Source organism: Carassius gibelio, chromosome A17 (genome assembly GCF_023724105.1).
Source record: "Carassius gibelio isolate Cgi1373 ecotype wild population from Czech Republic chromosome A17, carGib1.2-hapl.c, whole genome shotgun sequence".
Classification (NCBI taxonomy): Eukaryota; Metazoa; Chordata; class Actinopteri; order Cypriniformes; family Cyprinidae; genus Carassius; species Carassius gibelio.
Window position 1 is genome coordinate 17,773,957 of NC_068387.1, and position 16,744 is coordinate 17,790,700.

Below are 16,744 nucleotides of genomic sequence, written 5' to 3' on the forward strand. Positions count from 1 at the left end.
TGAGCCTAAAAACTCTAGTAACAACTTGGCATGACGGCAATGTCATTTTAGACGAGTACACAAAAAAGTGAAACAACGCCCCAGAGATTAGAAAGACTGAATATAAAGGTATTTAAGTCTTGTAAGAACATGTTCTGTCTCATCCATTTTACCATTTCAAATCAGTACCATAAAACAATAAGATAATCCCAATCAACATGAAGCTATTGAAAATCCTATATAAACAGATTTACTTCCAGTGCTGCGGTGATGACTCACATTTCATTGTACATGTTTATGAATGGCCTTTCTGAACAAGTTGAGTCACATGACTCAGGAGTTCCCTAGTCTCAGACTGAAGTGCCTAAGTTAACTCATGTGACCAAGCAGAACAGATTTGGCTGCCATGAGGAACAGCTCATGGCCTGCAGAAGTTTGTTTTGACATCAATAGCCTCAATTGTGCACTGAAAAATATAATCTCAGACAAATGCACATGTAAGATCAAAAGAAGATTTAAGGCATTAGAAGAATGATATGCATGCCACTGCCATATTTTTATTTCTAGTCTCTTTCAACCAATCAACCATAAAGCTAATACCAAACCTCAACACCCCTAACTGCATCCAATTCAACAAGTCAAAAGACAAATCAAGCGTGCCCGACATGACCCTCGTTTTCACCAAAACAGACACAAACAACATGATATCTGACTGTCAAGCTATCCCAGGTTAATATGAGCATCAGGCCCCATTTACACTAGTGTGTTTTCATTTTAAAAAAGGCGTTTAGAATGAAAACGATCCGCGTCTACACTGGCGTTTCAGAAACAATCCCCGTTTACATTATAAAACCTAAAACACACATCACGTGACCAGGCATACAGGTACAGCCATAGATACGAATAGGTAGATTCCCCATTATTTAGATTGCGGATGCGTCTACGTGCTTGGAGCGATCAAATGGGGAATCTACCTATACATCTATGGGTACAACAATGCACATGATGTTATCGTTTACACAGTCGTCAACTATACGCCATCGTTTTCAAAAGTCTGTGTTTTTGTGCGTTTACACTGAAACGCAAACCTAGAGTTTTCAAACTAAAATCGGGTCAGCAACGTTTTCAAAAGGGTCCAAAACAACAGAGTAGTGTAAACGATAGGCGTTAACTGTAGTAAAAGTTATGCATTTGAAAACGAAAACGCACTAGTGTAAACAGGGCCTCAGTCTACAAAATCCACTGGTTCTCACACATAAGCTTATGTGGCTAGGGAGTGGTGAGAGCTGGGAGTTTTGTTTTCAGAGCGTCCTAGGACACAATGGACCAGTCTGACTGCATAGCACTATTTGTCACACTAGATATGCGATAGCTATATCAACAAGCATGCTCAAACAACCAACATTTTGCCGAGTTGTAACTTACACAGCATACTAAGGAATCACATAACAACAATTCCTGTCATGCAGAGTTGGTTGACCAAAGGAAACTTGTTATATGTTAAAACACACCGAACTGACCTAAGCACAAGGCTGACAGATGACCCGAGCTTAGACGTTTTTCAAAAACAGTCATGAAAAATTAAGTATTTTGACTATAACATTATGTGCTGTCAAGCAATGATGTGTCAACTGAAAGCATTAATCAGCTGTACGATAAACCGGGCAAATAACATTTGCCATCTGGGGTGATAGACTTGCAAATTATACTTTTAGCAATATTTCAGCAATCAGTCACATTTTACTGTATACATTAACTCAATACATAAAAAAAAAAAAAAAAAAAAAAAAAAAAAAAAAAAAAAAAAAAAAAAAATGCATACCTCAGTAACGGGCAGCTCCAGCTGTACCATGTCTTCTGGCTTGGACACAGGAGCCTGGAGAGCTGTGTCCAAAAGAAGGATTCCATTCAAGTCCTTCCTACAGCCAACAGCGTAATCGTCCACAAACAGCACCTTATCCACGGATGGGAAGTACTGACACCTCACCCGACCCCCAGGTTTAGCTGTCACAAAACACACATGCAACGAGAGAGGGTGATCATTAGACTTACAAACAAACATGCCATTTTTTTATCTTCTGGAAAGACGGCCTAACCAAGGCTTCATTTTATTGTATAAAACGTACAGAATAATATTGTGAAAATTCTAACAGTATAAAATATAACCATCTACTATTTTAATACATTTTAAAATGTAAATTTATTTACATGATGTCAAAGCCGAATTTGGGGATTCTTTGATTTATGAAAAGTCCATAAGATCTTTTGTAACATGATGCATGTCTTTAGTGTAACTTTTGATCATTTTAACCCTCAATTTTCTCTCTCTCTCTCTCTCTCTCCAGAGTACAACTGAAATACTTGTTTCTTAGAAAAATAAATAAAGAAATAAATAAATAAAGACTACATTTGTTTTTACAAATTAGAACTGAAAAACATCAAATGAAGAAAAGTGAGAAATGCCACTTGCATAAGCATGTCATTCCAAAATCTTCTGTTCCTTTGTATCAAAGAAAAAAAAAGCCAAGAATCCTTTAACATGCATGAATTAAAGAAAGCTGTAGGAAAATATGACAGAATTTTTTTTTAAATAGCTTAATATGATTTTTCAGTAACAATACAATGCCACTATGTGTTACGACCTGGTATCAAAAACGCTTTAAAGCAATTTATACCTACATGTTGTATCTTTAATGTATTTTAAATCACACATCTTAACAGGAGGAACAAAGAGCAACAGCCACCCCGCAAATCCTAAGTAGCTGTTACACACAGGAGGGAAAAAAGGAAAACCTCTCCAATCAATATTATCCAAACAAGCATGAGTCGACTGTTATGTGCTAGCAGCTATCTCAGCCAAGACTCCCTGCTAAATAACCTAATTGCAATTTCAAACATACTATTTTAGTTGAGCATGATATCTGCAGCTCAGCAATATCCAACTATCACAAGTCTCTAATGTAACCCAACCACAAGCTTACTCTCTCCCCAGAAGAACAGACTTCTTGTTGCACACAGGGGATTTTCAACAAAGAATCCTATGTGCTACAGTGTCTCTGGTGAGAGATCAATCATTCCTTGCATTTCATATGCATCCATGGATAAATGGCTGTAATCAAAAATGAGGAGGGTTACAAAACAGCACATGTACTGTAGCTACTGTAATTCCAACCAGTGCTCTGCTGGAGACATGAATGAAGTTTAACTCTTTAAACTGGCCTTTCAGATTAGTCCTGGACTAAATTCCACAATAACAACCTTCAGTTTAAAATACTTTCAATCTGGCCCTGGAGTTTAGCTGGAAAGGGGCTTAAAGCTATATAAAAAAAAAAAAAGTTCATTATCACACATTTGACAGATGCCTTTAAAAGACGTGTGTCACTGCAAAGACACCCGTTTACATCCTTTAGTGTCCCTTCTTTATAGCATTTTAGACTAGCGGTCTCATCTTGTGACATTCAATGAGTCTGAAAGAGTGCCAGTTTAACCCATTTACTTACTTAATATTACAGCTGCAGGCAACAATACACACCTCTAGTGTAATTATGTACGTCTTTCATTAATAAGGCCTAATTCTAGCATTTAACAAACAGAATAAAAGATAAAACACTTTAATACATACTAACAGTAACACTGGGACTCATTCTTACATTCAAAATGACACGTTTAACAGCAAACCTGCAGAGAAAGCACTCGAACCTTCCCAATACATACATACTATCATAAAATTAACACACATTCATAATATTCACATTTTACGCAACTGTACAGACAGCTGTCACCTGTCAGTTGTTACATTAATATGAGCAATGTTACTGATCCGTAGCAGACGTGCTAGTTGTCGCTAGGCTAACGTTAGCATGATTAGCTAAAGCTATACCAGCTTATTTAGAGCCAAAAGTAAAAAAATAATAATAATAATAATAATTTACCCTGAAAGCCAAAACCTATGTTAATATGCAATATTAGTTACTGACATATACGAGATATTGGTTGGGATGTCAATGACACCCAAGTACGTGAAAGACACACAACTACGAGGTGATGTGTTTGGATTAGCTTTAGTACCGCTTTACCAACATATCGCATCAGCTTTTAGGTCGTGTCTTGGATTAGCTTTATTTAACTTATAAAGACAAAGAGTAGCCTGCAATGTAAACAATCAGTACTGATATGTATATAAACGGTGAATAAACGTGGCAGTGTGTACAGTGATCCGGCAGCACAACAGATCCAGGAGGCCCTAAACAGTGAGGATCAGGAGGCCAGAAGACTGTCACAGCAGCAACTCCATCAAGAGAGACCTATTACTCTCACCAAACCCTATACATCATCACATACACCTATTAGGAGTGATGGACTGTCCATCGGGAGCCTGAATAGTAAGGTGTCGAACTTAAAACCCTGCTCTATCAGGAGAATTACTCTAACACAGTCCTTCATACCAGAAATATCACATAGCGATAAAGGAACAGAGTGTTTTGACAGTCCTACATAAGGAGTCCAAATAGAGGAGTCATCCCAAAACACTGGACCATCAGAAGATCAAACACTGTCTATCAGGATCATCTCGACACTCTCCTTCTCCATCACAAGCTATAAGACGAAAGGATCTCCCATATTTCTACTCTACGAAGAGGTCCAGCCCAGGATTCTGTGCTATGAATAAATCCCTCAGAACCCGTCCGAGCCGAGACTCACCGTGCAGAGCCGAGGCCTGTAAAATAGCCCCGGAGGTGCCGTCGATGACTTTGATGCTGCCCCGGCTGGTGACGGCCAGGATGGCGTTGAGGGCCGGGTGGTAGGACAGACTCCGCAGGCCCTCCTCGTCGCAGCGCAGGCAGCCGTCTCTCAGCACGACCCAGTCCGGCGAGCCTGGCGAGGCCGACGCCGCCGCCGCCATCTTCCTACTATCTTCCCTTCCTGCCTTCCCTCCTCCTTCAGTAGCTCCTCCGTGGACGCGACTCGACAAGAAAATGTTAAAGCTGAATCCCGATGTACCGCTGCGCTTCCACTGCGGGATCTAAACCTCCTCCCGATACCGCAGGAAGCAGCGATTCACCATCAGCGGAGCGGAAACTAGCGGCACCTTCTAGCCACACACTCAGCGTGGAAACGGAACTGGCGTAGTCACCGTGTGATCGCCCGCCGAGCCTCAGGGGGCGCTATAGATATATAGATAGATAGATAGATAGATAGATAGATAGATAGATAGATAGATAGATAGATAGATAGATAGATAGATAGATGGATGGATAGATAGATTTTTATTTGTAATTTTCATTTACGGTATTGTTAGTTTCTGTTTGAAAACAAGCTTTTGTTTTTATTTTATTTTTCAGCAGAAGCACATTAGAAAAAGTCACACCTTTGAAGGTTCTTGTAGTTAAATATAAACAATTTTGTATTATGTCACACCAACAAATTATCTTTATAAATTCTTTATCAACAGAATTTTGACGGCAAATCTCCATTTAGTTTTGTCTGTTTTTTTGTGTCCTCAAAACATTCTACATAATCACTTTTTGGATTAAAGTATTTACCGTTACAACCAGTAACCAAACATTTTGTAATATGAATATTAAATAAACCAATAAATCATTGCTAATAAGTGTTCTTATTCCCTGACATTAATAAAGTTCACAACAAAAAGTGTAATTACAGTGTCAACAGATTTTAATTTGTTTCATGAATATAACAATTTCCAGACTCAATTGTTTTAGCTAAACTAATATGGTAACATATGTCTGCAGTGTACACATCACCAGGTAGAAAGTTGTTTTCAATTGTATGTTCTACGAATAAAAATTCCTTTCCTTTTTGGCTACATTTACATAAATAAAATACACCACAGCCATATAAAACTACCAATTCAAGGCACCCATATATAGCAGACCTTTTTAATCTAAGCTGTACTGCCTACACCCTCTCTTTTTCCATGTGTAACTCATAAATTAAAAATGAAAAGTGAGAAGACGAAGAACTCCGTGAAAGTATTGGATCAGTCTACAACAACAACAACAACAAAATCTGTCTACCATCAGCTGATTAACTCACAAAAGTTTTCACCATTGTGTATGGTGATGACACAAATTCTGTTACATGACTATCATGCTTTCATAGTCTTTTGAAATATAAAGATCTCCTTTTTATTTTCCTCTTGGGGTTTGTAAATATTATGTAAAGCCATGGCTCCAGATTTCAGTGGCTCTCCGCCTGCAGGGGTTCCACGGTAAAAGATACAGCTTGTTTTGTGTACAAAATCAAATGGAAGCAGTTAAACATACTAATGTCTGTACACCTCATTACCCAAAGCATATGTGATTATAAACAGGGTAAAAGAAAATAAAAAAAGGAAAGAAAGAAAATGCAAACTCCTTCTTGGTCTTCATGGAATATCCCTGCTGTGCAACTCTCCACAGTGCTCTGTCAATGTCCAAGCAATGTGCCAATCAAAGCCTCTATATTCAAAGCCAATTCAGACTCCAGTATACAGAGACAGGAAGTAGATGTACAAAAGGAAGATGGGATATATGAGAAGGGGTTTCTTCGTTTTGAATTCATCACTAACGAGTAAAGAGGCAGCACTGTATGCAGCCCAGAATACTCCAAAAAGCTAGAAAAAAAAACATTATTAGACATTATTATTTGACAATTTCATATTCTTTAAAAAAAAAAAAAAAAAATTAATATATATATATATTTACCTTTACGAGTGTAGAGACAACGTCAAAACCCCCAATGACCAGGAGAAGTGGAGCTATTACAATGAGTGGGAGCAAAGAATAGCCAATAACTCCAAGCACTTGCCCATAAGACACCTAGAAACATAATTTAAAATCATAAGTGGACATCTCTTTTGACTAATAAAAATCAAATGCTATCTGATGCTTCACAAGATATAAATACCTCTCCACCCAGCACTCTTGCAAGAAGGAAAATCATCAGTGATCCAAATATCCAGATCGTAATAATCCAGGAAACAACCTGATTGGTCAAAAAAAAAGAAAAAAAGAAATGTGACATATTAACAAATAATTCAAATTTGATGGGCTTCTGCTTCTGTTCTGATGAACTAAATCATGCAAGCGACATGGTCATATTGCAATGAAAAAATTACAAAATAATTAATCTCTCCAATCTTTATGCCTTCTTGAAAGTTACTTTAGAATAGCATTAATAATGATACACCATTATATTTATTTTCTTAATAACTATCCCTACTTAATCTTTAATTCTACTTATATTTTAATTAATCTTTTAATTCTAGGGCTGTCAATCAAATAAAACTAAACTACATATAAAAAAATAAAATAATTTCAAGTCATGCCTGCAATATCGCAGAATAAATATTTAAAATATTCTAAACATTAAAACTAAAAAAAAAGAAGCTCAAATATCAGGCATTTTATTTCCATGTTATTGAAGATAAACTTGTCACTAAACTACAGTCTATGGCTATTTTGCATTTTGATGATAGCTCTATATGCTCAAGCATCATGACTATCAGTGGCGTGTTTAGTGTATTGGGGGTCCCCCTTGGTGGAAATTATGTTCCGCAGGGGCCACACACAATTGCGTGGGTCATGTAGTGCCTAAACATGCTGATGACTATAAATATAATGCCCATGGTCAAGATACAAAGACTCATATCTTACTCTGAACTGTCCGTAGATGGAGATCATGGAGAAGAGCAGGACAACAGCCAGCGGACCCCAGAAATCAGGATTGTCCCTCACCACCTGTCTGTTAAAACCCAGCGAGGGCATGGGCATCAACACACACCTGATCTTGTAGTAGATGTCCTTTAAGTCAATGTCCAACTCCTCCCTGCACAAACAAAGACAACCAATAAACACAACCAAAGCAAATGTGACATCAAGCACCAGAAGTCCCACAAACTCACAGGAGCGGTTTAGTGTCCTCGGCATCATCTTCCTCCACCTCCAGCAACCATCCGTAACCTCTCTGCCTCAGGAAGGTGGTGGCATAAGTGTCCCTGCTGGAATCAGGGCCTATATTTAGTGTGATATCCGGTGCATCGATGGTGCCGCTGAGCTCTGGTGGATAAGAGGTTGTTTTAGATTTATACAGCTCACTATTATATCCCTACTAGGTCTACAGAACAACACCCATGTCCCGATGCATTAAAAGGTATGATCATATACCTGGGTGTATTCTCATATTAATGTATGCGTACATAATACACACAGCACAGTACATGGCCACAGCCAACAACATTCCAACATAAATCAGGCCACATTTCAGAGCAGAGAATGTGTGGATGCATTGGGGCCTTTAACTACTTTACCTTCAGCGTCCGTCGAGGAGACGAAGGTAAAATCTCCGTTGGTGGGAGAGAACTGCATGACTGACAGCGATAACAGCTCGGGCTTCACTCACAATCACACACCGCCGCCGATCGCGCACCTTCACACCATTGCCACGTTTAACGATTCCTAGCGATCAGCTCTCGGACGGGACTGCTGGCTCAAAACAGTCATGGAGGAAGCAGGAAGTGCAGAAAAACACAGACGACACGTCAAATCCTGGAGCAGAGCGGAACGGGGAGGCACGCGCTCCACCCAGCGACAAACATGAGCACCAACAACACGTCTTTAATGCACAGAGACAGCGCCACCCCTTGACCTTTCTGCAAAAAATAGGATTACATGTATGACATTTATTATGTAATATATAAGGTGGTGTTTTTATTTTAATCAGCCTTATTGACACCATTATTATATTAAATCCATTGCATGTTATTACACTTACATTGAACAGAAGTTGTGAGACAGAGCTGCAACTGAACTGCACACTGAAGATATAGCTAAAATAATCCACAATCATCCACAGTTATTGTGCATATGCTCACTCATTCTCATATGCTCAGTCTTATATGTAACAAAGTCAGTATACAAAAGAAACAAACAAAACAAAACATGAAAAGGACCGGCTTTTATAACTACTTCCGTCTTTTTTTAATCAGTCTCTAAACTGATTATGTCGCTAACATCATTTTAATTTTAGTAACGCCGTCTTGATAATGCTGTGTCCTAAATAAGAGAGATAGAATGAATAAATAAATATTTTTGATATTTCCGAGGTTATGGAATTCCTTGTCCCGCCTCTTTCATGTTTCTGCTCGGTGATTGGCTGTCTTTGTCAGCTTGACCAATAGGGTTATTCTGCAATGTTGTCACGTTTTTGCCGCTAAAGTCGAACCACTGTAGCTTCAGTCAGGCACTGAAGTAGAAGTAAGAGCTTTCGGTAAATGTTTTTTTTTTATTTTTTTTTATAAATAATAAAACAAAAATATTTTACGTATACATGATTAAGGTATTAGCTAACGTTACAAGCGGTCTGATTCTTTCTCATGGTGTTCAGTCGTTTAAGTATCGCGAAAATTGTCAGTGTGCTTGTTTTTGGAGGGATTTGGCGGTTATTTTTTTAAGAACAGATGAAATAAACATTGTTTGTCTTTTTACATACCTCGCGGTTGGACGGTTAGAAAGTGTTTTCTGTTGATTTTTGCTGATGTGTTTAAGTTCTACAGAGGATCTTAAGTTACTCTCATTGTTGATCACCAGGGACGTGTGTTTTCATCTGAATCAGTGACACAGGCTGGGTTCTGATAAACCATCATCTTCAAATATCTGTCCTTTTAGAGACAGGCAGCATGGGAATTCAAGGCCTGTTACAGTTTATCAAAGATGCCTCGGAGCCCATCAATGTGAAGAAGTATCGGGGACAGACAGTGGCTGTGGACACATACTGCTGGCTCCATAAGGGAGCTTTTTCATGTGCAGAGAAACTTGCAAAAGGAGAACCTACGGATCAGTGAGTAGTTTCAAATGTTTGCATGCAAGATATTATGAGTATTTCAGCTGTTCAGTAATTTCCATCATCATTTTCCATGTTTAAATGTGCATTTCTCATTCTCGCATTCAATGTGTGTCCATCAGGTATGTGTCTTACTGTATGAAGTTTGTGGATATGCTGCTTTCTTTTGGTGTTAAGCCAATATTGGTGTTTGACGGACGTAACTTGCCCTCCAAACAGGAAGTGGAGAAGTCCCGGCGCGAGTAAGAAGAACATATTTACTGGAGAATAAGTTAATTTGTTTTATAAAAAAATTATTAAGTATATTTCATGTATATTTCAATAACAGGCGCCGACAGGCAAATCTGCAGAAAGGCAAACAGCTGCTACGGGAGGGTAAGATATCAGAAGCCAGAGAATGTTTTACCCGCAGTGTTAATATCACCCCATCCATGGCACATGATCTCATTAAGGTGAGACCGTTGTATATGATATTTGGAGTTAGTGAATATATATTTATTGAAGTTAATATAATTGGATGTGATTAGTAGACAGTGCATGTTATAATCAATTATTTTGCAATATTGGAAACCGATTAATCTGGATTTTTTTCCTTTTTTTTGTTTGGCATCTTTTTATTTGCACCTATTTACTGGTTTTCAGACCGCCCGGGTGCGTGGAGTGGACTGTGTTGTTGCTCCGTATGAAGCAGATGCCCAGTTAGCTTTCCTGAACAAATCTGGTATCGCTCAGGCAGTGATCACAGAGGACTCAGATCTGCTGGCATTTGGCTGCAAAAAGGTACCACTGCAGTGTGCAATAGAAAATACACCTGCTTAGGAACCAGATATTGACCCCTGTCTGGTGTCATGCAAGTCTGCACTGCAAAAACTTGTTTTCTGAATTCTTCTTGTGTCCCGGTGAAAGTTTTTAAAAATCCTTACAACAAGATACTGTACATTAAAATAGTCTAGGACAGTAACACTTGTTTTCAGAAAATATATATACTCCATCTATAAAATATATGTGCATTCAGACTGTGCATTTTTTCTGTTTTTTAAGTTTTGATAATATATATATATATATATATTTATAATAATATAAAAAAAATGAGCATATTAGAATGATTACAAAAGGATCACGTGACACTGAAAACTGGAGTAATGGCTGTTGAAAATTTAGCTGTGCTATCACAGGAATAAGTTATATTTTATAATACATAAAAATAGAAGGCTGTTATTTTAAATTGTAAAAAAGATTAGTTTTTTACATTGATCAAATAAAAATAGCCATGGTGAGCATAAGAGACTTCTTTCACAAACATTTAAATAAATCTCACCAACAGTTAGGTAGTTTTTCTTTTTCTTTTTTGTAAGCATCTAAAAATATATAAGGCTTATGCTTAAACCAAAAAAAAAAGACTTGGTAAAACAATAAATAAACTTGAATCATAACTCCTTGAATCTGGGTGGTGCTGACAGACATGCTGGAGGACATTTGATTCAGGATTTAGAGTTTCACGAGTCCACACTTAATAAGTTATTACGTGTGGACTCATGTACCACTTCTCTTGTTAATTGATTTGATCACTGAATGTGCTCTTGTGTTAATTAACTGAACATGCTTCTTCTGAGCTTTACTAAAACTATTTAATTTGTTATGTATTGTTTGAAGGTGATTTTAAAGATGGATAAACAGGGTAATGGACTGGAGATTGATCAGTGTCACCTGGGCCGTTGCAAGTCACTCGGAAACATCTTCACAGAGGAGAAGTTCCGTTATATGTGCATCCTCTCTGGCTGTGATTATCTGCCGTCTCTGTATGGCATCGGTCTGGGAAAGGCTTGCAAGCTGCTCAGGATGGCAAATAACCCAGATATTCTGAAGGTGAGTGAATAAAAAAAAATGGTTAGAAAAATGTAGTATATGCTAAACATAACAATCAGTTAAATATGCTGTTTGCTCCTACTTATGCATCTGATCATATTACTAAAATGGCATGTGTTATCACATTCCTCTCGCTAGATGCCCAGGCGACACACTGTGTTCTGTGTTTATACTCTGTTAACCCCCTTAACATTTCAACCTTATTTCATATTCAGCTTGTTCTTTTATGCAAAAATGCATTTTATTTTTGTCCTATCTGTGCTGTTGAAACATATTTTAGCAGAGAACGTCCTTTTTATTGTGAAAACACAAATTACAAAAAAAAAAACTAACATAAATTTACATACTGTTAAAAAAAATAATAATAATTATAGCCTGAATGCACTGTAAGTCACTTTGGATAAAAGCGTCTGTTAAATACATAAATGTAAATGTAAAACTAGAGGATAATTCAGCTTAACTAAACTAACTAATACGTCTATGTGATACAGGTGATAAAGAAGATGGGTCAGTACCTGAAGATGGACATCACTGTGCCAGATGAGTACATTGAGGGTTTCACAAAAGCCAACAACACATTTCTGTATCAGCTGGTCTTTGACCCCTTGAAGAGGAAGGTGGTTCCTTTGAACCCTTACCCGGATCACATTGACCCTGCTTCCCTCAGCTATGCTGGAACGTATCTTTTACACTAATGTACATTGATTTAGCAGAAAAATGCTTACATTTTCACTTAATTAAAATTAACCAATACATTGTTTTGGCATGACGATTGCAGAAGCTGCTTTTAAATGTGAGCCTTTTTGTAAATATGAATGTTTGTGTTGCAAAGCTTTGTTTGACTGCAAATTTAACTTAACTGGTTAAATGCAGTAATGTAGGAGATGAGAAGGGGCTGGAAATGGCTCTTGGTAATCTGGACATTAACACGATGCAAAGGATAGATGACTTCAACCCTGACGCACATTACAAAGTGGTAAACTGGTCATCTTTGATGTGTGTTAGCTTGAACCTAAAAATCATATCTAGCCATATATATTCGATACAGAATCAAAGTCCTTCTTGAGCAAGCCCTGTGGTCTGCTGCCGACGACTTCCTAAATCTAAATGAAGCACGTTGATGCTCTCGCTCTGTTTAGTGTGTGCTCTTTCTGGAGAAGTGCTTTTATAAGGAATCCCATCCTTTTTGATGTCATACAGGCACATAAAAAAAAAAAAAACACTTTCGAAACTTATACAAGCCCTGAAGGGGTGTCTTTTGCACATAAATACTCTCTCCGACATTCAACTTGTTTTTTGAGACTTTAGTCATGTTTTAGCATGTTTGAGTATAACTCTTTAGCAAATAAGTAAATAAGTCAGAATACATGAAATAGAATTAGACATCCCCTTTAAGTTTTTAGTAAACATTTATGTTTTGTTTTATTCCGGAGCTATATGAATTACAGAAAGTTTTAAAGGTGCTTATAATTTTAGTTAACAATAATAACACTGTGTCCCTCTCCTCTCTTCTAGCCCTCTAAAGCTGCTCGCAGTAGTTCTTGGAATGACAGATGTGACAGAAGTGGCCCGTTGCAAATGAGTATTTGGTGCAAGAACTATGAACCAGGTAGCACCCAGCCAAAGAGTCCTACCACCCCCAAAAGACTCCCTCCAACCCGGGGCAAAGAGAGGATCGTCAGCGTGCAGAGTCTAAAATTGCCCGAAAAAGAGTCACAGGTGAAAAGACCTCGTGAAGGTAAGCAGGACTTGGTTCCCATCTCAAGGATGGGACTGATTATTTTGATAAGACACCTGACTGGGCATGTTTATATGTAATATTTTGTCTTAATATTTTTTTTTTTTTTTAAGACCCCAGTCTCTCTGTGGATGACCTGTTAGGGCAGTATTCAGCTGGTGTAAAGAGACGATGTCCTGAAACTCCGCCCAGCACTGAGCCAATGACCAACAATAACATTGTTTCTAAGGAGAAGGGACAGCACAGTGGCAACACAGTTGGATCGTCCCGGCCTCGAAATTGCTTTGCAACACTGTTGCAATGGAGGAACCAATCAGAGGAGGGCACTGGAGAGCAGGTCACATGCAGCAGGTACAAGAGCATGATGGGAGACTTAAGGAATGTGTGCTGTTGCTATCAAAAGTTACTGTTAGACCTTAATTTTCTTATTATATACACAATCAAGGGTTAATTTGGGCCAAACTGTTATGTGGCAAAATGGCATTAAATATAAAGTGCTATATTAATTGGGAGGCCCAGTGGTTGCTCATATTAAACTCTGCTGACAATAATGATGTCATTGACATGTTCATCAGGTTCTTCTGTCATAGTGAATCAGATATGGCAGATACACAGGAAGAGTTGCTAAAACAAGATTTACCTCAGCCTGTGAAGTCTCTAGACATGCGTGTCTCACTACCTGGAGGAAACACACCAGCATTGTGTCAGGACCCTGACTCAGAGATAGAGCAGGGCGAAGATGAGTCGTCCAGCCCACCTGCATCTCCGGCTCACTCCACCCGGCCTGCTAGTTTGGGTCTTGGGGTCTTTAGTTGGTCAGGAAGCAGCAGAGAACTCAGTAAATCTGCTTCACATCCACCCACCTCTACCACAGACAGACACCGGTCTTCCACACATTCAGGGTTGTCCACCCTGCAGCAGTTCCACAGAAAGAAGGGCAGCTTCTCCTGGGCAGGATCAGGGCTTTCTCTCTTGTCCTCTCCTGTAGAGGGCACCGAAGATGCAGAGAACTCTCCCGGGTCTCCTCCGTCTCAGGACAGTGCATACTTCTCTCAGTCCAGCAGCACCTCTGCTGGTGTGGAGGACTCCCTAGTCACGGAGGACAACTCTGATAAAGTGAGCAAATACTTTTTGATTCATTCATATTAGATAATGTTAACCATAAAGGAATATTTCACCAAAAATCATTGTTTACTCACCCTTATTTTGAGACTTTGTCTCTGTATCTTGTTGGTTACCATTTCCTCTCTTATATTCTGCAGATAAAACTATCCCTTTAAGGTGCTTGCCAAAATGTGTCTTAATTAATTGCAGTAATTTGTGATTTACAGGCCTAGATACTATATACAATTCTCCAAACAGTCATGGACTCTATATTGGATATTGAATTGTTCATGCTAATTTGCTATTTTTATATTGTAGATTACCTGTATATTTTTGTGATCTAATACTCACTTATACTTCATCTAAAAAAAAAGAATAACCTATTGAATAAATATTCAATTTTATATTGTATATTATAATGTTGTAATGCCTACATTTAATTGATAAATTTGTGTTTTATTTTTATTTTATTTTTAGTGTTTTACTTTATTTAAACAAAATATTGAATTTTATTATTGACCAGTTATCACTTCTTTTTTTTTCTTTTTTTTGGAAGGAAAAGGAGAGAGATTCAGATGGCTCCAACGGCCCAAGCAGTTCTCCCACAGACAAGCTGAAACCTGCTCTAAACAGAACAAAGGCACGTCCATTTAATCATGACCCAGAACCACAGTCTGCATTTCCATTTCCTCCCACCTCCCATAGACTGTAGTGGTGGGGGTGGGGGGAATTAACCATTGATATGATATTTCCCCACACCTCCACTCTCAGTCTGACTTCTTACACATGTGCTCTAGGTCTTAGGATTGTCCCGGAAACGGCCTTGTGTACAGGGTAAAGGTGGTAAAATTGAGACCTCCGCTCCTGCTAGGCCCAGCGGTCTGAGGAAGAAAGCGAGTGGGAAAAAGAGTATTGTCAACAATGAGAACAATCCAGGCCTGCAGGCCACCATCAGCAGCCTCTGGGGGTCCTTCAGCTTCAAAAAGTAAGTCAGCCTGTGTGTAAGTATGTGATTATGTAAATAAAGGATTCAAGATGTTCGATGACAAGGCCTCACACTGTCCAATTCATCTTCTAATGTTTATTTATGGAAGTCAGTACCAACTGTGGCCAGCAGGGGGATAAACCTGTTAACACCAAGAGATTAAACTGAGGGGAGTGGTGCTGTAATGTAACCTAGTTGATGTGTGAACAATAGAGGAGTAATGATTGCTTGGGTGAAATTAGTGTTATTGTAGTAGTTTACAGAAGGGTGATGCCTGCTCACTGTGAAAGGAATTACATTCCCATTATGCAATGCTCAAGCGCAGCATTAGACAACATCGGTGCCGGAGTGCCGACGTCCTGCAGATTTTTGCTAATGGGCTAATCAACATAAGAATTAAACATGAAGTCAGTTCAAGGGTGAAACTAGAGAAGTATCTGATTGCTGCTTTTCTCTACTACTTTTTGGCATTTGAAAAGTTGTCCATAAGTCGTGTGTTAATATTTAAAAGCAGTATGATAGTAACTGACCAAAATTGCCACATGCTTCGACATGAATGTATTTAAATGTATGTGCATGTTTCTTTAAGGGACAATCTGAAGCTGAACACTTGCAAGAAAGGAGAGCCGATGTCTCAAGTCAGGGAGAATGTGATGACAGAACTGACTGAAGCAGATCAAGAGATTCTCATCATCGCAGAATGACGTCGTCTTTTCTTTTAAGAGTAACAGCCAGTCTTTCAAACATACTGTGTATGTTCGTGTTTTTGTATGATAAATGAAATAAAATTCATTATAGTAAAAATTTTAAGTCAATAAAGACATTATTCTCTCTTAATAATGTTTGTTTTCTGAAATGTGCTCTGCTGGTTGTAGTTCATTTAGACCCTAAGAAAAAGTTGTGCATGAATATTTTATTTTTATGGTGATACTATAGACTTTTAACTACAAACTAAAGACAAAATATGTGCAGAAGGAGATGAAAGTGACGTGACATACAGCCAATTATGGTGACCCATACCCAGAATATGTGCTCTGCATTTAACCCATTCAAAGTGCACACACACACAGCCGTGAACACACACCCAGAGCAGTGGAAAGCCATTTATGCTGAGGGACCCAGCGAGCAGTTGAGGGTTCAGTGCCTTGTTTAAAGGAGTCAAACTCTTAACTACTAGGCCGCAACTTCCCCAGAAATGCACACAATACAATACTGAGTGCTCAGTAACC

At 38.4% G+C, this 16,744-nt stretch overlaps 3 protein-coding genes across 10 annotated transcripts in view; 1 reads left to right on the top strand and 2 right to left on the bottom strand.

Annotated features, from left to right (window-relative positions):
- Window positions 1-5,122, bottom strand: part of LOC128031580 (baculoviral IAP repeat-containing protein 6) — a 77,556-nt gene extending 72,434 nt beyond the window's left edge. For 4 of the 6 annotated variants that reach the window (XM_052619903.1, XM_052619907.1, XM_052619904.1 and 1 more), the window contains exons 1-2: window positions 4,681-5,102; window positions 1,802-1,983 (exon numbers count right to left, since the gene is read on the bottom strand). In XM_052619903.1, coding sequence (XP_052475863.1) covers window positions 1,802-1,983; window positions 4,681-4,882 — 384 coding nt within the window. In that variant the 5' untranslated portion in view covers window positions 4,883-5,102. Of the gene's footprint in view, window positions 1-1,801; window positions 1,984-4,680 lie in introns of all 6 variants that reach the window. The other 2 variants (XM_052619901.1, XM_052619902.1) reach the window with 2 other exon arrangements.
- A 515-nt stretch (window positions 5,123-5,637) lies between these two features.
- On the bottom strand, window positions 5,638-8,574 carry LOC128031581 (protein YIPF4). Its single transcript, XM_052619908.1, has 6 exons — window positions 8,291-8,574; window positions 7,886-8,039; window positions 7,638-7,809; window positions 6,889-6,966; window positions 6,687-6,800; window positions 5,638-6,595 (listed from the first exon to the last, which is right to left on the bottom strand). The coding sequence occupies exons 1-6, from the start codon at window positions 8,346-8,348 to the stop codon at window positions 6,458-6,460; spliced, it is 714 nt and encodes a 237-aa protein (XP_052475868.1). The 5' UTR covers window positions 8,349-8,574; the 3' UTR covers window positions 5,638-6,457.
- A 559-nt stretch (window positions 8,575-9,133) lies between these two features.
- Window positions 9,134-16,355, top strand: LOC128031406 (exonuclease 1-like). 3 transcript variants are annotated; one of them, XM_052619652.1, is made up of 14 exons: window positions 9,134-9,249; window positions 9,648-9,819; window positions 9,945-10,064; window positions 10,151-10,274; window positions 10,465-10,602; window positions 11,476-11,688; window positions 12,180-12,367; window positions 12,562-12,664; window positions 13,204-13,426; window positions 13,540-13,777; window positions 14,002-14,542; window positions 15,087-15,170; window positions 15,328-15,515; window positions 16,105-16,355. In XM_052619652.1, exons 2-14 carry the CDS (start codon window positions 9,659-9,661, stop codon window positions 16,217-16,219), a joined length of 2,436 nt encoding a protein of 811 aa, XP_052475612.1. In that variant the 5' UTR covers window positions 9,134-9,249; window positions 9,648-9,658; the 3' UTR covers window positions 16,220-16,355. The 3 variants fall into 3 exon arrangements, with proteins under 3 accessions (XP_052475612.1, XP_052475611.1, XP_052475613.1); XM_052619651.1 differs by having other exon boundaries at window positions 9,161-9,249; window positions 9,570-9,819; XM_052619653.1 differs by lacking the exon at window positions 9,134-9,249 and having other exon boundaries at window positions 9,330-9,819; window positions 15,093-15,170.
- Window positions 16,356-16,744: the final 389 nt, after the last annotated feature.

Excerpts from the sequence above, each read along its gene's own strand:
- LOC128031581 (XM_052619908.1), bottom strand. The coding sequence starts at position 8,348 with ATGCAGTTCTCTCCCACCAACGGAGATTTTACCTTCGTCTCCTCGACG. Across the intron at positions 8,040-8,290 it reads CTCCTCGACGGACGCTGAAG|AGCTCAGCGGCACCATCGAT; the intron begins GTAAAGTAGTTA and ends CTTATCCACCAG. Across the intron at positions 6,801-6,888 it reads CAAGAGTGCTGGGTGGAGAG|GTGTCTTATGGGCAAGTGCT; the intron begins GTATTTATATCT and ends TTATGTTTCTAG.
- LOC128031406 (XM_052619652.1), top strand. The coding sequence starts at position 9,659 with ATGGGAATTCAAGGCCTGTTACAGTTTATCAAAGATGCCTCGGAGCCC. Across the intron at positions 10,065-10,150 it reads GTGGAGAAGTCCCGGCGCGA|GCGCCGACAGGCAAATCTGC; the intron begins GTAAGAAGAACA and ends TTTCAATAACAG. Across the intron at positions 15,516-16,104 it reads GGGTCCTTCAGCTTCAAAAA|GGACAATCTGAAGCTGAACA; the intron begins GTAAGTCAGCCT and ends TGTTTCTTTAAG.